Source organism: Symphodus melops, assembly GCF_947650265.1.
Source record: "Symphodus melops genome assembly, chromosome: 6".
NCBI lineage: Eukaryota > Metazoa > Chordata > Actinopteri > Labriformes > Labridae > Symphodus > Symphodus melops.
Window position 1 is genome coordinate 3050379 of NC_136696.1, and position 17889 is coordinate 3068267.

The 17889-nt window shown below is 42.6% G+C and overlaps 2 protein-coding genes across 2 annotated transcripts; one reads left to right on the forward strand and one right to left on the reverse strand.

Moving 5' to 3' along the window:
• Positions 1-13778: 13778 nt before the first annotated feature.
• On the forward strand, positions 13779-15703 carry LOC306825649 (uncharacterized protein). Its single transcript, XM_079346528.1, has 3 exons — positions 13779-14305; positions 14724-14885; positions 15073-15703. The coding sequence occupies exons 1-3, from the start codon at positions 13933-13935 to the stop codon at positions 15363-15365; spliced, it is 828 nt and encodes a 275-aa protein (XP_079202654.1). The 5' UTR covers positions 13779-13932; the 3' UTR covers positions 15366-15703.
• A 284-nt stretch (positions 15704-15987) lies between these two features.
• LOC306825545 (uncharacterized protein) lies at positions 15988-17692 on the reverse strand. Its single transcript, XM_079346360.1, has 2 exons — positions 17480-17692; positions 15988-17193 (listed from the first exon to the last, which is right to left on the reverse strand). Exons 1-2 carry the CDS (start codon positions 17678-17680, stop codon positions 16111-16113), a joined length of 1284 nt encoding a protein of 427 aa, XP_079202486.1. The 5' UTR covers positions 17681-17692; the 3' UTR covers positions 15988-16110.
• Positions 17693-17889: the final 197 nt, after the last annotated feature.

Below are 17889 nucleotides of genomic sequence, written 5' to 3' on the forward strand. Positions count from 1 at the left end.
CTTATCGATGATTAAACAGGACAATTATTGTTCCTGGTTATTGCAGGATCTTAGACCAGTGGTGTCCAAACTTTTTTCCTTGCGGGCCAAAATTGTCACGTTAGAATCGCTCACGGGCCACAGGGGTTTTTTTTGTTTGTTTTTTTAAATATTGGAAGGAACTTTTTGTATTTTGACCTCTTCAAAAAATAATGTAAATACACAATAACTAATTGCAGTGGGAAACTGTTGTGTTCTAATTTTTTGGAAAGAATAGTCAGGCTTTTATAGGTCTCCCTCGCTAACATGAAAAAGAAAAAAAGAACGAAATATGCCATCTGATGAGGCCTGGGGCCAAAATCTTCTGATTCTTCGATTTGAAGTCAAGGGCCACAAAAAATCCACTCAAGGGCCACAAATGGCCCCCGGGCCACACTTTGGACACCCCTGTCTTAGACTGTCGTAGTTGGCGTACTCGTGTTTTAATTGGATGTATGTTGTTTTTTGTCGATGTGAAGCACTTTGTGACTTCTTTGTCTGTGAAAAGTGCTTTATAAATAAACGTTACTTACTTACTCACGAGAGAACTGAGCAGAAACCTGCTCAAACTAGGATCAATATTGGAGATGCTTTTGAGAAACTGGAGAGATGGTAGAACGCAGAAAGGTTTACAGACCGATGCAGAGCTGACTAAACACTGAAGCTACAGTGTCTGAAACATGGTGACATGAATCAGCGTCAAGGGAATTTAAACCCATTTCAAACCCTAGGGATCAGAGTTACATATTGCTCCTTTAAAGAAGTTTCTGATGGAATAATGTTCAAATTAATTGAGTAAAAAAAGGCTTAATTGTTTTCTTCGTAAAAGTGAGAGGAGAGGACTGATGGCTGATTTCTGTGTTAAGAACAGAAATGTGTATTGTGGCTATGATGCTTAGCTTAGCTTAGCTTAGCTTAGCTTAGGAGTTGGACAGAGGGGGAGATGATGTGATGTGTAGGAATAAATAGTGTAATTAATAACATAATGTGCCATTTTTAACTGAGCATACATTTCAGAGGCTTTTCTTTGTCAAACAAGCTGGCCCTAATGTTGCTTTGTTTTTGTGTCATTAGTTGTGCAGTGCACAGAGGGGCACTGCTGTGACTTTTATTTCGGCCATGCTTTCGCAACACTGTTCAGTTTTTAAAATGTGGTTCATCGGAAACTGGCCTGAACATGCTGACTGATTTCAGTCGAGCATTACTCTTCGCTCTGAGTGTTGTGAGTTTCTGCATGTGTGTTTTGTAGCCTGTGAAAGCCACTCTGTCCTCTTCTCCAACGCTAATGCCCGGACCATGGCTGTGGCTTTCTGCGCTGTGCTCAAGCTGCCGGTCGAGCGGAAGACAGGATCAAAGGTGGGAGGAGGAGATCCCAGCGACTGGAGTCAGACGCTCTTTCATCTCTCAGCTGCCGAACTCTAATGCTTCATTTTCCCCTCGCAGAGGGGACAGAGTCTCCACAAAGAGAGCTTTCTGTCTGTGTGTGTGTGTGTGTGTGTGTGTGTGTGTGTCTGTGTGCCTGATAGAAATATAATTCCAGATATAATTTGTTACGCACTTCCATATTGAAATTCATCTCCGCTCTGGAAGAATATGTAAGAATAAATAGAGTGCACAGTTAGGACTTTTCCCCATGTAGAGGTTTCTTACGTTAAGAGTTATACTTACATTTACTGAAGTGATGTCAGCTGAAAGGGCGGTGGTGTTGATAGGAATGTAATCCTTGTCTATGATGCTATAGAAAAAAAACCTTTTTAAATGATGACTTACATACAGCTTCATAGAAAATAAGCAGTTTCAAGGTCAGTTAAGTGATACCTGTTTTCTCTGTGTGTAAAGGTTATTATATCTTGGGTACCTGACTCATTGTTAGCCACCCACTGCTTCACATGTCACAGCCTTTCAGACCTGAGAGTGAGAAAAAGAAAACCAGCTGTCCATACCTTCCACGTGTTCTGAAGCACGTTTTTGATAAATGACACCTTGAGAGAAGTTTTTCATTTAAAAACAAAGATAAAGAGAGTACTAAAGGTCGGGGCATTTGAGTCTTATCCGTTTCAAATCAGAAACCAGATGAAAATTAGAACCTGAAAAAATGTGTGAAAAGCACTGATTTCTTTCTCTTTTTTTTCATGAAATAGGAGAAGAAGGAAAAACATGTTTATTTATCACATGTTAGACTCAGCGTTAACAAGTGTGCAGGCGAGTGTTGATGCGTGCGTCTGTGAGAGAGTTCAGAGATTGGCGGACAGCGGAGGGAGGCAGACGATTTGTTTTGCAGATTACTCTGAGAAGCAAAGTCTCTCCTGATCATTTAGACGGCAAGCTGAGAGTGAGAAGTGAGCGTTCACTGGGTGACCTCCAAAAAAGACACCCCGTGACCTCTGAGCTCAAATTAATCAGAAGGAGGAGGGAAAAAGGGGGAAATGGTGTCCTGATATCAAGGACACTTGTCTTCACAATCATACAGCTCTGATCCCTCTGATATGTTTTATAATTGACTGAAATCTTCTGGAAATGTGGAAACCCACAAAATTATTGCAAATGTGCTTGAAAAATGCAGTTTAGTGTAAGAGTGTGAATGAGCGTGAATGTGTGTGTGTGTGTGTGTGTGTGTGTGTGTGTGTGTGTGTGTGTGTGTGTGTGTGTGTGTGTGTGTGCGTCCCATTTCATCCCAGTGAGTGGCTTCTTGTCTCTGCTCCCTGGTGTTCGCAGATGCCAGTCACGTAACTGTGAAGAGACGAGAGAGAGAGAGAGAGAGAGGAAGCCTGACACAGACCCCCCCCCCCCCCCCCCCCCCCCCCCCCCCCCCCCCCCCCCTTGCCTCCCCCATCCTGATGGAGAGACAGGCGGATTGAGAGGTGAAGCTGATCCCTAAGAAGCTCTGCAGGCTTAATATCCCCCTCTATATCCTCTCCCCAGTCGTCTGGCGCTGTGAGTGTCTGTCGGGGCTGACGTCAGTGTTATTTCTGTCCATCTCTTGGTCAGGGATGGGTCATCGTCTCTGATGCATTATTCACATGAGCTGCATCAACCTCCACATGTCTTATCTCTGCAGGGCAAAGCAGCCCTCACCCCGCACTCGGAGACTGAATAAACACCAGCCCAAACAGTGCCTGTCACTTCACCCATTTTGATGAAAACAGCTGATGTAATATGCATGCAGTCTTTTTGGGGAATATTTTTAAAATATCTGCAGGAAAAAAAAAATCTGTAAACAAACGTGATGTTTTTCGGATGTGGTCAAATCACGACAAATGTTAATCAAACCGAAAATACAGGTAATTTCACTAGAGCACGATTACATGTAAATAGCAGTGAAAGCACTCAAAGACATCAATGTTGACTTTTGATTTCACACCTGTTGAAAAATGCCGGTCTCCTAGGAGACGTCCTGCGTTTGTCCATCTCAGCCACAGATAAAACATAGCCGTAGACTCATTGACGTGACCCATTGGTTTCTAAAGCACCATTGATGGCGGTTCTGTTTGAAATGTCAGACCGAAGCCTCCTGACAAACAGAACTCACAGAGTGACAGAACTTTGAGAAAAGTCATGGCCAGTGTGCTAGTGCTGTCCCACGATGAACTTCTCAATGACAGATTACGTACGTTCCTTCAGGACTTACCCAGAATTCATTGCAAACTTGGTGCATGAAGGATGTCATCGTCAAGCTCCAAGTTAAGCGAAAGGTTGTACAATGAAGCAGAATAAAGTTTATAAGAAAAGCTTGAAAATTATGTGAAAAATTGAACAAGGGCAGGTGACAATATGTGACCTTCACGTCATCACAGTCTGTCCCATTACTTATTTTTTTAAACCACTTCAAGTCCTCACAGACTCATGCAATACGGCAGACTTGACACTTTTAAAGTCTGTGAGGGTTCAGAGTTTAGGCTTAAAGGTGTAGATTTGTTTTCAGCCAGCTACATAACACAGGCCTGCCAATCTGATAAGCCACGCCCCTTATTATGCAGAACAATTATCCCTAAAATAAGACCGGTGAGTTCAACCAGATCTAATCAAGTTGGTTTTTTTGAACAGGTTTATTTCTGCCTTTAAAACATGCATTTTAAGATGTGCTGTGTGCTCTCTGTGACTTTTAGCAGCCAGCCTCAAGTGGTCACTCGGGGGACTGCAGTTATTGGCGTTTCTGCAATGGCTTCATTTTTCAACAGCGGAAGTTTTCCGCTTGATCTCATATCAACACAGACTGTGCTGCCGGCGCTTCACAGACGTAAATGCTAAGGGTGAATGTAGCACGGATCACAATACGTCATTATGCACTGTGCGCAGTTAAAAGAGAGTATATCCTGGAGTCATGACATACAGAACATCTAATAAAGCAAACACGCCGCTCACTAATGAAAAGAAACTATTTCTTGTTTTGATGTGTGTTTCGCTGCCTGCTTTTTTTCCTCCACCAACTCCTGAGGGAAATACATTGAATTCATTACAAGTAAGCCCCCCTTACATAAAAAAAAAAAACTGATGTGACCAATTATCATGATAAAATTATTCATTACCGAAGCCTTAAAAGGTTTCATTTCCTTCTTTATTTTGAACAGGCTCCTGCTGCTCAGCTGTATCCTCGATAGGCTTATTTGTTATTCATGTGAAAGAGAAACCGTGCTCTTTCAAAAGGTGTTTAATGAGGGTCCAGCTACCTGCATGCTTACAACTCACGATGAGACCCCCTGCATATCTGGCAGGGAAACCCCATGGCTTTGAAGCGCCTTCAATCTCTCATGTCACTCGCAGCAGGAGTTTCTGATTGCTGTTAATAGATCAGGGTTTTTTTCCCGTTGTTTTTAAGTACACATATTTCTGTTGATATAATAAAAAAACACTGCACCACAGTGTCCCTCTCCAACACACACACACACACACACACACACACACACAGTTACATGCTTAAACATAATTGTCTATACCTTGCTATCACATATGCATGTATTTATTCCAACAAAACAGCCGTCTTGTTTATTTCGGATGAACAGACGTACTGTAGATTTTTTTTTATGTCTGCCCATTTTGCCTGCTGGTAATAGCCATTCATTATATATGTCATTTCCCATGATCCTCGGCTCACTGTATGTATAAATGTGTGGTTTAGGAGAAACCATCAGCTGCCTCCGCTACAACACGGTAATTGAAATGGTAATTTTTGGACACAGGATGTGTTCAGCCAGAATTCCCCGGCCTTAACGGATAATGAACAGGGGGAGAATTGCCCAATCACAACAAATTGGCTATTCACAGCGCTTAGTTCAGTTTTTTGTTTTTTTTTACTCTGACTACTTAAAGTGTTTTTTTGTTGTTGTTTTTTCAGTGTGGATTTATCTAGTTCTGAGTCTTTTTTTGTCTTCTCTTCTGATGTGGAATAAAAAAGAAAAAAGCACACCAAAGACAAGGCTCTGATATGCAAATGATAAGACATTTTCTTTCCTCAGACTCAGTTATACTTTTTCAAAAGCTCCCTACTATGTTATTACGACAGTGTGTGTGTGTGTGTGTGTGTGTGTGTGTGGGTAAACGTGATTGCCTGTGAGTGTTTGGTCGGTGGGGACTCAAACGTAAATAGAAACAGAATGTGTGAAGTCCCATATTTGATTGACGATAACACAAACACCACATATCAAATGCAAACACGGTTCATCTCGTAATTTACAAATTCTGACTGAAACTCGACCGTGCAAAGAAGAAACCGTATCAAGCAGAGCCAGAAACACAACACCGCCTTCTTCGGGCCCAGGCTCATTGAAACCGGACTGAGACAAAGTGAACAAAATGTCTGACGAGTCCAAATGAGATTTTCTGTTTGGAAATCCTTAACACCTCGTTCTCTGGGCGAGCGAGGCATCGTATTCATGATGGTACAGTGTGAGGATGCATTAGTGCCAGACATGGTAACCTGCACGTGTGAAGACTCGATTATTGCTGAACCGTATTGACAGGTACATGCACCGCCAAATAGACAACTTCCTTTTCAGGGAATGCCATGTTTGTTTCAGCAAGAAAGAGTCAAACTACAATATGGATGTTCAACAGCAGCGTGGCTCTGTTGTGAAAGAGTCCGGCTGTCTGACAGTCCTGGTTAGGAAGGACCCTGATGAAGGCCACGAGCTGAAACACGTGGGTCTAATTTGATCATAAAGTGGATCCTCAGACGAGCTTTTTGACCTCTCCACATGAACCTACTTGGTAAAGTTGTCCCGCTCTGCTTCATCTATTCAAAATGCTTGGAGCATTAAGCAGCATTTATTTAGACAAAGGAGACCCTGAGTAGCTTAAAACCTACATCCGACGTGATGCAACAGAGACGTAACAGTGACCTGGTCCCAACTTTTTGGAAACGTGTCGCTGGTATCGAATTCAAAATGCTCGTGTAATTTTCCAAAAACAAAGACATTTCTCCTTTTAACAATACAATATATTAACTTTCAATGACATGACTTAATTTGATAAATCCTCACCTTGTGTTTTTATTCACTTTCTTTTCACAATGTCCCGACATATTAGGAGATCAGGTTGCACTTATTCCCCAGAGCGTCTCTCTTCTTGTCCGTGCCTGTGTTTGGCAGGAGGCCTGAAAGGTAAATGTGTCGTTGTGTTTTCCAGACAGGTAGTGTTGTTGTTTTTTTTGTTATTCAAATCATTATTTTAATTGCTTTGCATGGCTTTGATGGCTTAAGGGCAGCTGCTTAGTGAACCTGAACAATCAGCTCACAGTGACCGTGTCTTTTTATTTTTTTTATTTTTAGTGCTTCTGTCTCTTTCTGGTCTCTTGCCAGACAATAATACAATCAACCCCCTAGCTCCTGAACACACACACACACACACACACACACACACACACACATTTGGTGATTACTCAAACTAATTAACAATTTGGCCGTTGAAATAATTACCTCTAGTAAAGAAGAGTGGCAAACTCTAGTATTTAGTTCAAGCCTGATATCACTCCAGTTACTGTGAGTGGCTTTGATTTGTCTTTGGTATTTTATTATGATCTAAAATCAAATTAATCAACTTGGCTAGACCTGCAACAACAGAGCTGCGAGTTTCATCATCTTGCGGGCAGCAGCAGGAGATAGAAAAAGGTTTAAACACACTGTTAAGATTGTCGGTAAAATAATCAGCATCTCTGGAGTCAGACGTGACCATGTGATGTGCAAGAAGCAGAAGAGAAGCAGAAGGGTTAGCAAGCAAACGTTGAGTGAGCAGAGCTAAGAGTAAATACATCACTCATGAGCTGATGAAGGAGCTAGCTTACCATTATCGTCACTCTTTTTGTTGTTGAGCCATTTATCCATAAATGATCAAGACGTTGTGTAAAGACTGACGTCACTATAAGCAAGTTGTTACACATTGTCACGGATGCTATCCTTACGGCTTTTCGTGTTTGGGGCCGATCCCAGCTGGGCCAGAGGAGGGGTGCACCCTGGACTGTACGCCGGTCAATCGAGGGCTGACTGTCCACACTCGTCAGAGTCACCTGTTAACCTAACGAGCATGTCTTTTGACTGTGGGAGGAAGCCGACGTATGCACAGGGAGAACATGCAAACTCTGCTCAGTTCAACGTCCTGGCTGTGAGGTTCATCTTCATCACGTGCATTTTTCCTCTCTACGTACTTTATGTCTTCTCCTGTTTGATGTTTGAGACCATAACCACATAAAGTCAATTTCCAGTCAGTATATTTGCATTGAAATAACTCCCCAATGTCCTCCTTTGCTTCAGCACGTCTTTGTCCAGAGTTATGGTTTTGTGTGGTTGTGAATGCTCAGGTGAGGATTCCCTTCCTTCCAGCTGTGTTTAACTCTGCACTGTGTGTGTCTCCTCGTCTCCCTCATTCAAATCGGATGCAATGTCATGTAAATAAGCCAGGATGAGACCGCAGCACGGCCAGGAAGCTGTGGCCGGCTGCGACTGGAACGGGAGGAGAGGACAAAAGGAACAGTGAGGTCGAAACACAAAGACAACATCAGGGATGAAAGGAAGAGCCGCATTATAGAGCTGACATTATTCACACAGTAATTGGTTGTTTTTGTCTCCATCAAATAGCGCCTGTTAATGACTGGTTAAGAAATAAAACAGAAATAAGGATCCGTCGGCTCGTCGGGAGGCAGGCCGCTGATAAGACTCCACTGAAGGGTGCTTTAAGGCCTTCATTACTTGAACTCATTTGACAGAACAGAGGCTAACAAAAAAGCATACTGAGGCATTTCAACGCATCGCTTTGCCCTTAAATACAGAAGTATTGAAAGAACTTTAAAGCAACGTTGCATTTGTGGTTTCAGATTTGACACATCCTCCGGTGGCTAGTGTGGACTTTGAGGTAATTGCTCCTGAAGGCAGAGTGGTGGCGATTTCATTAGTTCTCTTGTCTCACAGCAAACATTTTACCTGGACTCATTAAGCATCAGACGTGAAACATTAGACAGACTGTCCAGAGTGTTTAGTCTGCTACTCTGCCAAGATCCGCCCGCCCGCACTGGAAAGCCAAAGAGGAGATTTTAATCCTCTCCTGGCTGGACAAAAAATCTCTTCCCCTTGTGTGGTATTTATTTTTCTGAGACTGAGTATTTAGTTAAAAAGGCAGAGAGGTTGACAGTTTATCTCTACAGAGTGTGAAACATTTTTACAAAGTTGAGATGCATTTATACTTTGGAAAACCGTAGGCTCATCTAAATAAGAGCCGTGGCCAACATGATTTCATCCATTGTTCTGTCCACACTGCCTTTTGGAAGCCTCCAGTTTAGCATCACTCACAAAGTATGACATACACGTAAAGAGCTCAGTCAGGTTCATAGTCAAGTCAACCTTTTGGTCAGGTTGTTAGTTCATAACAAAAGGCACCTACAGATAGGCCACACCCCTTTGGCTCTGTGTCCACCGAGCGCTCTGGAACACTAGCGTGGAAAGCTCTGCAAGTCCATCCTGTCTCCATGACAACGATTCCTGACACTGCTCCATGTTTTTTTTGTGTTTTTTTTAAACTTTTGGGTTTTTTTTTAAATGATTTTAGATCCAAATAAGTTTATTTGTTTATTCCCTGAAAAGGACACGGAGCAAAGAGGATGTGGGTAAAAGACACAATTGTTGTGACCCCGAAAAAACAAACAAACTTGAGAGCTCGGAGTCTGCTGCTGCCAACACTCTCTACTCAACAACTGAAAGAAGATGCAGGCACTCAGCATAAAAAAAGGTGCGTTGGTACTTTAGGCCTGTATAAAATTTCAACTGATGAGCTGTAAGACAAAACTGTGTTGTTGTTTGTAAACAAGGACACAAATATGCATTTCCTAGAGTGGCCACTTGGGGCTAGCTCCAAATGTGAGTTGATCCCAAATGATCATACAGTGAATCTCATCTTTACACTGGCATTAAACCAAACGCTTGATTCATCTATAAGGTCTGGAGGATGTTTTACTTTGTGCTCAGCCTTTATGTGGATCTTTGGGAAATTCAAATCAACACATTTAGCTGACCCAGATGCACAACTGACTGGAGATCATCTCTGCAGAGCTGTTCCAGTCGATATTCAGCCATGAGTCAAACGCTGACATCCTGGAGCTTCAGGGCAGTCTCAGTGTTGGTGACAGTCTGACTTGTTGGAGGAGGGGGGGGGGGACAGGAGGGGGAGGGGGGCTCTTCATAATGTTTCATTTCATGTCCTTGGTACCCTCTGGCAGTGCTCAGACTAGGCGAAGCCCAGCTCCTCATTCTTCCTCAGCCAGTCTCGCTAATAGCTTAGTGCCGCCCCAAATCCCATTGTTTATCCTGGCTGACTGCATGCTGCACAGAGGGCAACATCACATGTGTGTCAGACCTGAAATAATGTGCATCTCTGCTTTCTAGACAATGAACTTTTAGAAAGATTCCTCTGAATCTGTCTGGCCTTTTTTAAAATACCTTAATCTTTGTTGACATCTTGAACTCTTTTTTTCTTCCCTCTATCAGGATCAGTCTTAAAAAGATGACCAGGGTAAATATGGTCCCTTGTCTTGACATCCCCTATATGCCCTTCTGTCTTGGACCAATACACATATAGATAGTATGAATTCTCTTCAACGTGTAGCGATCACTTCATGATACATTTATATTCTGTCAGACACATCGGAAAAAAACGAGTTTCCAAGTTGTAAAATACACAAGAAAGCTTGCTCTAGTCCAAGCAAACTTTCCAAGTGCCCGACTTTTCAACATATTCTTAATCACATGGGGTGCAAAATATGTTTTGTTAATGTGAGACACTTTTTTATTAATTGAAATATTAACATTTAGCTCAAATCTAACATGTAGCACAAACAGCACATAAATCTTCCTCGAAGTCTCCACGCTGTTTGTTGCTGTTGTTAAAACATTCTGACTTTCCAATGTGAAATTACGTAAACAAACAATAAGTCAGAAGAATGACTTCTCAAGTCAGAAACAGGGACAGCATCAATCTGCTGTCTGAGGGAGGAGATACAGGAAGTGTTCTTTCCAGCTCAGGTGCTGCAGCCTCCTCAGATACATGACATTGGACGCACCTGCAGCCCATCAGGTAATCAGATCAGTGTCCTTCACCACCAAGCAGCGTGGTGGGGGCAACAGAGGCTCATGCAGCAGAGTCAAGGGTGTGTCACACTTATAACCAACATGCAGCTACAAGAAGCTGACTTTCATAACAAACAGTCAGGACTTAACGAAAGCCTCACAGCTCTGTGCTCGGCCCACAGGACAGTGAAAAAGTCTTTACCTGATAGGAAGCAGCTGAAGACCCTCGAAGGGAACACAACTTACTTTAAATTATCTCCCATACATTTACACTGAAGGCACTTTATGTTCATGATCTCTGGATCTCTTTTATTGTGATCTTACCTTTTCTCTTTTTAACACATTACAAGTTAAAGAAGTAAACAACTCTACACACAGATCTTTACATATGCTACACACACACACACACACACACACACACAAATAACTTGCAACGTCAGCTTTGTAAGTTACTGTCATTGAGTTTGCATAATCGTGACACTGTCCTCTAAATTCATAAAGCCTGTCCTGATGATGCGTCATTTTTCCGAGAAGTCCAAGTCCTGAGAGAGTCACCGTGCACATCAGCACTTTGTATCTGATAGGAATGTGTTGTTTGCTCGCTTTTTGGTCTTTAAAACACATCAGCTATGTTCTTCTTGCATGACTAAATAAATGAGCAGAGGAAGCCAGGAGACCCTCTCTCGGTCAGAGAGGTTAAAATAATGTATCGGAATAAAACTGATCCAAAGAAACATTCATGCTTTAATGTTTTAGGCTCTATGAAGTGAATGAACACATTTTTCTTATCTGCCCTGGGAACATGTACCAGTCAGTTATCTTGTTGTTTCTGCAGGCAGGAGGACATTTGCGGTCTGTTTCTCCTAACACTGTGTACTTGCTGTCCTTTTAAATGAAATTCACAGTGAGATGTTTCATCTGTTTTTCATTGTTACTGTTGTGATAATTGCGTGTTTGTGAAGGCATCATTGAGCTCTGGTCTGTGGAGCAGAGCCCTGCGTTGTTCTCAGTGCTAGGAGACTGTGAAAGCATCTACACATGGATAATACGGTGTGTGGGCGCCCTCTGCAGGTAACTTTTAAAAACTGCAACAGACTGCCTTGAGTTTTTATTTATGTAGGACTAAAACAGTTTGGCTGTCTCGGGGTCGCACTATGGCAGTATTTCCCAACCTTTGTTGTCATGTGCAAAGCTGACAATATGACTTTTCAACTTGCGTAGTAGAGGTAAAGGAAAACTTTACATTACAATAATTACATTTACATCAATTTCAATGACTTTTTGTCTTAATCCAAAAGTTCCAAGTTGTAATTTCATTATCTGCCAATTTGATGTTGTTGAAGGTTTTGAAGAATTGCTTTCTTAAAAACCTTCAACAACTGACAATTTAAGAAAAACAATGATTAGATCAAATAGATCAAATTGACCTCTGACCCCCTGCATGTCACATGAGGTCTTTTCTACCTTTGGCCTTCGAGCTGTAGAACCCCTCCACTTCCTCAAAAATTGAGCATACCTTTTGTATCATGAGCAGTACAGATTTCTAAATCATGTGCAACATGTATAGTTCTTTTTGTATAATGCAGAGTAAAGTCTTTCAAAACGGGTCTCATTATCACGTGCAATAATCACTTTTGTATGTCCTAATGTACGGTCCTGATCAAAATCGGTTAAGAAATTGCAAGAATTTGCATTTTGCACTGTTGGATCTTTAAAAGGTTCCAAGTAAAAATTCAAAATGCACAAAGAAGAAATGGGAGCAAGAGACCAAACGTTTTGAGCATGCAATTTATTGAAAACAACAATTTAAATGAAAAAAGGCTGTATTTAATTTCACATGAGATTTACATTTCTATAATTTGGATAATCAATTTTCATTTATTATTAAGTAGTGTTGGGTGATTAAGACTCTTAATCTCCAATGTTTTCACACCAAACTCAATTACAGTTTTAAAGGACCAATGTCACCCTGACACCTAGTGTTTAAAACGGGCACTGCAGTCTAATTTCAAAACATTGCTTAGAGCTGTCGCTTCCCCTCGTCTTTACAGTACAAACACAGACAAACAAAAAGGGAAGTCCTGGGCACCCAAAGAAGGATAATATCCTGTTCTATAGTTAACAAAAATGACAAACAAACTAGAGATGAATGTCTAAAAAGTGCAAAAATGAATCAGCAACTTTTCATTTGGTGCAGTTTGGACAGTTGGAACAGCCAAGGCTTTGGTTCAGAGCCGTCACTCAACGGGAAGGTCCAGGGTTCAGTCCTCAGCTCCTGCAGCCGCATGTCCAATGTTTCCTTAGTCAAGAGAGTTAGCCCCAAATTGCTCCCGCTGCTTCGTCTGCGGTGAATGAATGTGATGAGTTACTCCTGATGGTCTCATTACACAGCAACTTCTTCCATCACTGTGTGAATGTGGTGTTACAACACTTTAAGTAGTCAGACAAACTAGAAAAGCTCCCTATAAGCTCAAGTCCATTTACCATCTACTATCAGGTGGGCGTGACTCAAAAACCTGCTGGATACAAATATGTATTATATCCTGTTTATATGTTACTTGTCCATAAACTGTGCTTAATTGCAGGTATGACAACATACGATCATCTTTAATTGATCACCACAGAGTAAATGCAGATTTCCTATTTGCACCTTCTATGAATAAAAGGCCATTTATAGGCAGAATTTAAAAAAAACCCATTAAATAATAATATGTAATGTTAGCAAATACAGAATACATAATCTGAAACAAAACAACACACACTTCTGCTAAAATGTAATGTCCTCCAGATCAAACTTGTGGCTGATGGCCATCTCCTGCATTCTTTTATGTAAGTCTGGAGATCTCACATGCACAGAGAGTAAATTGTTCCTCTAAAAACGTACCAAAGCATCTATTTGTTTCAACATTTCTGTATGTGACAGGAGTTTGAGGTTTAATCCGAAATGTCCAGGATTTTAGGGTCTGTTGGGGAAATAGGCAAAATCTGGGGGCCCTTACAACTAGTGTATTATTTCCCAGACAGACAAATCCTCTTCATTTTCCTTCATTAATACATGTTGGTTTTCACAGGACTAATGATGCAATGCTCAGCAGGGCTTTGAGAGTGAGTGCTGTCAGATGGGGCCCGATTAGAGAGAGCGGTCCGGCTCGGTTGGTCTCGGTCGTTTCCATAGACTAATCCCGGGACAGATTCCCTTTTGGGACCCTTCCGTTGGATTGCCAAGAAGACTATCGAGCCGACCCGAAAAGGTGGAGCTAAGCACTGTCCTCCGCTGATTGGTCGAGAGAATTGCCACTTCCCGTGTGACACCCGCCATGTTTACATACCCAGTCGACTTTAAACAAATCAAAGTGTTTTTAAGAAGAGAATGGCAGGAATGAATAATGTCACATGGACTAACACGGAGGTGAAGACCTTCCTCGGCATCATCGGAGAGAGGGAGGTGCAGAGGCAGCTGGACGGCTCGGTCCGGAACGAGAAGGTGTTTAAAGTCGTTGCACAGAGAATGGCTGCACAGGGGTTCGCCAGGACGTCGGACCAATGCAGGTCCAAATGCAAGAAACTCCGCGGGGAGTACCGAAGAATCAAGGAGCACAACAGTCAGAGTGGCGTTCAGAGGAAGACGTGGAGGTGGTTTGACATCATGGACGCCATCTACGGCTGCAGACCGGCGAGCAGGGGTCGAGAGGGTCCAATGGACCCGGCATCCTCTCTGCTGGACTCCATGCTCGAGCCTGTCGGTCAGTTTGGTCTTTGTTAAAGTCTTACATGTGTGCTCTGCACGTGCGTTGATTGTCTAATTGGTGCCATATATATAGATGCACACACACACACACACACACACACACACACACACGCACACTCTCTCACTCACACACACACACACCTACACACACACACACCTACACACACACATCTACACACACACACTCACACACACACTCACACACTCACACACACCTACACACACACCTACACACACACACACACACTCTCACTCTCACACACACACACACTCTCACACACACACACACACACACACACACACACACACATGGACTAACGAGATGCTGACTAACCATTCGTTGCAGTTTTTCTGTATTCTGGTTCTTGTTTTTCTTCGTTTGACTTCGTTTTGGCCTTTTTGTTTCTTTTCAGTTGAAAGTCCGAGCTCGGGAATCGTCGTCGAGGTCAAGGAAGAGGACGATGTGCCTACCGAGTGCTCCACATCGCCGAACAACTCGCCAGCGCGGCCTTCAACACCGGCACCACGGGAAGAAGTTTGGGAAAAACCAGCGAACCACAGCACAACGTCACGTGGTAAGACATTAGAAGCAGAGCAAACGTGTACCACTGAAATGAGAAATGAGTGTTTGTATAGGGGCAGCCTAAAAAGGCAGAGGGAATGAGGGAACTTATGTTTTGTTACAGATTATGACCTATACGATGATGTTATGATATAATTACTAAACAAACTCCTTCTGTTCCTGTCTGTTGTGCAATCCAGGAAGGAAAACAAGGGGGCAGAGCGACATCGCCATGGCCCTGAGGGCGATGCAGGCGTCGGACGAGAGACAGTTCGAGCTGATGCAAGCGTCGGAAGAGAGACAGTTTGAGCAGCAAAGAGTCCAGTTCAACCAGCTTTTGGATGATGCCCGCGAGGCGAGGAGACATGAGGCTATGATTATGGAGCAGACGTCAGCCTTTCATGGTGCGTTCCTTAAAGTTCTGAGCCAGATGGTCAACGGGATGGTGGAGCACAGGGACGGGGCCAATAACACCCACAGCACCGGACATTAAAACCAAGTTTTAGCACCTTACATTTTAAGTCATCGTTTAAATGTACATTGTTTTTTTTGTAAATAGTCATTTTGTTCTATAACAACATGCTTTATTCTTCCTCTTTCTTGTTTTGCAGTTCACATCCATTCAGACGGATTATTTAATGACATTCTTCAACGACAGTGTAATCACACTAAACGCTACCCAGGTGCTACTGTTGAGGTTAAAGCTCAAATACTGAGCAACAAACTACTTCTAGGTGTTGTTGTAGTAGGCCTTACATGTATGAATAAGAGTTTTAATTTTTTTTTACGGAAATGTAATACTGCAACCTGTCAATACACATGTATCCATAATGTGTATTTATATTGTATGAGTTACTTTGAGGAACAGTGAGGTTGGTGTTCATTCTGGCTGGTGGAGCCTATTATCAAGTTAAAAAAAGAAAAGCACCACACCCAGGTGTCCTGATGCAACACACATCTACGATCAACACTTAATTCTCACAATACAGTCTGACTACCGATGATAGGCAAATTATCATGCCAAAAAATATAATTAGCTCCCAAGTGTCCGAAAACATTACATTACAGGGAAAATCAGTTTCTGCCAGAAACAGAATAGTTTTTTAAACTGTAAAAATTCCCCAGTTATGTATTGACCACAAAACATCAAGAAGCAGGGTGAATGAAAAAAAAAAAAAAAGGTTTTATTTTGTGCTATTTACAACGCGTCTGTGACGGCATCTCAATGGAGCAAAACACTATCTGTTTAGATACAGCATCAGACCGTCCCGTACATCTCTGCCCTCCTCCTCCGCCCCCTGTGTCGGTGCAACCACAGGCTCAGCTGCAACCACAGGCTCGTCCCAGTCCTTCTGGTAGTCCTCTCCATGGCTTTCACAAAGATTGTGGAGCGCACAGCAAGTCGCCACCATTGATTTTACCAGTTCAATGTCACTGTCATTTCTTTCCAGAAGACAGCGCCACCTCCCCTTCAGTCTACCAAACGCATTTTCTACCACAACCCGGGCCCTGCACATTCTCTCGTTGTACATCATTTGTTCTGCTGTCAGTCGGCCATTGTCAGTGAATGGTTTCAGGAGCCAGTCTTGTAATGGATACGCAGAATCTCCCAGTATGTAATAGCCAGCATTCACCCCACCGATGTTCCTGGTGCAAGCTGGGAAAAGGCCTCCATGTGCAACTGCATCCCAGAATGTGGAAAGTCTCAGGACTCGTGCGTCATGCATACTCCCAGGCAGTCCTGCATCGACGCTCCAAAACAGACCTTTTCCGTCCACAACTCCTTGAAGGATGATGGAATGACAGCCTTTCCTGTTGACGTAGTCGCCGTGGTCCTCCTGTGGGCCTATAACGGGAATGTGTGTGCCATCAATGGCGCCGACACACTGTGGAAGCCCCCAACTGTTCTCAATGTAGGCAGCCATGTCTTTGAGCTTGTCCCGGTCTGGAAAACAAATCTGTTCTGGAACCAACAACTTGCACGCAGCCTTGCAGAAATCCTGCACACACCGGCACACGGTTGTTTTGCTGACACCAAAAAGATGGCCGATACTTCTGTACTCGCTGTTGGTGGCCAGCTTCCACAGTGCGATGGCAATCCTTTTCTTCAGGGGAACGCACAGTCTGTAGTTTGTGTTCTGCTTTTCCATCGCCGGCTGCAGCTTGTCACAAAGGTACAGAAACGTTTCTTCAGACATCCTGAAGTTCTGCACCCACTGTGTGTGTGTGAATCCTGGGACGATCACATCCCACCACTCACTGGCTCGGCTGAAGGCCCAAACTGTTGGTCTGCGGCGATGAGTAGCCAGTAGTTGAATTACCTGGAAAACACAAGTTATTAGAACTAATAATAAAACACACGAATAATAAAAAAATATGTGAAAGTATATTAACAATTAAATAAATCATAGCATGTAGTTCTGAATTAGTCTACTCAAATAAAAGTGTTACTGCAGCAAAAAACAGGCTATATTGTTGTATAACTGTTGCTCAAAATGAGGAAAAACTAAATAACATACATTTACTTTTAATAGTTTCGTATTATATTGTTCAACTGAAGATACTTAAGAAATACATTGAAACTAAACCAAATGAAAGTAAGCTTACCCTTCTGCGTCGTCGTTTCTTTCGAGCTAATGTGCTGTTCAGACTGTTCACATTGGAAATGTTAAGCACCATCTCTGAAAGCTTTCTGGTTATGTTGTCTGTATTTCTTCTGGCGGCACGCAGCCTTCTCTCAAACAAAGCATTTTGTTCTAGAAAGAGCCACATGCAAAGGATAAAGATGCATTTCTGGACGTCCTCCATCGTTGTTTACTGTGTCGCATGTTTTCTTGTTTGAATTTATTCCACTCTGTGTCGCGCAGCTATGATGTCACGCTATTACGTAGCTATCGACGTCCTACATAGTAGGTCACGCGTGGACGGAATCAGGCTTAATCGAACCAAACTGTTCTGATTCTGGGAAGACAAGAAGAGAAAAATAATAAACAAGCTGGTGGAAACGGGGCTCTCCT

Coding starts and splice junctions, on each gene's coding strand:
- LOC306825649 (XM_079346528.1), top strand. CDS start 13,933: ATGGCAGGAATGAATAATGTCACATGGACTAACACGGAGGTGAAGACC. Junction 14,306..14,723: donor CTCCATGCTCGAGCCTGTCG/GTCAGTTTGGTC, acceptor GTTTCTTTTCAG/TTGAAAGTCCGAGCTCGGGA. Junction 14,886..15,072: donor CCACAGCACAACGTCACGTG/GTAAGACATTAG, acceptor TGTGCAATCCAG/GAAGGAAAACAAGGGGGCAG.
- LOC306825545 (XM_079346360.1), bottom strand. CDS start 17,680: ATGGAGGACGTCCAGAAATGCATCTTTATCCTTTGCATGTGGCTCTTT. Junction 17,194..17,479: donor AGAAACGACGACGCAGAAGG/GTAAGCTTACTT, acceptor TGTGTTTTCCAG/GTAATTCAACTACTGGCTAC.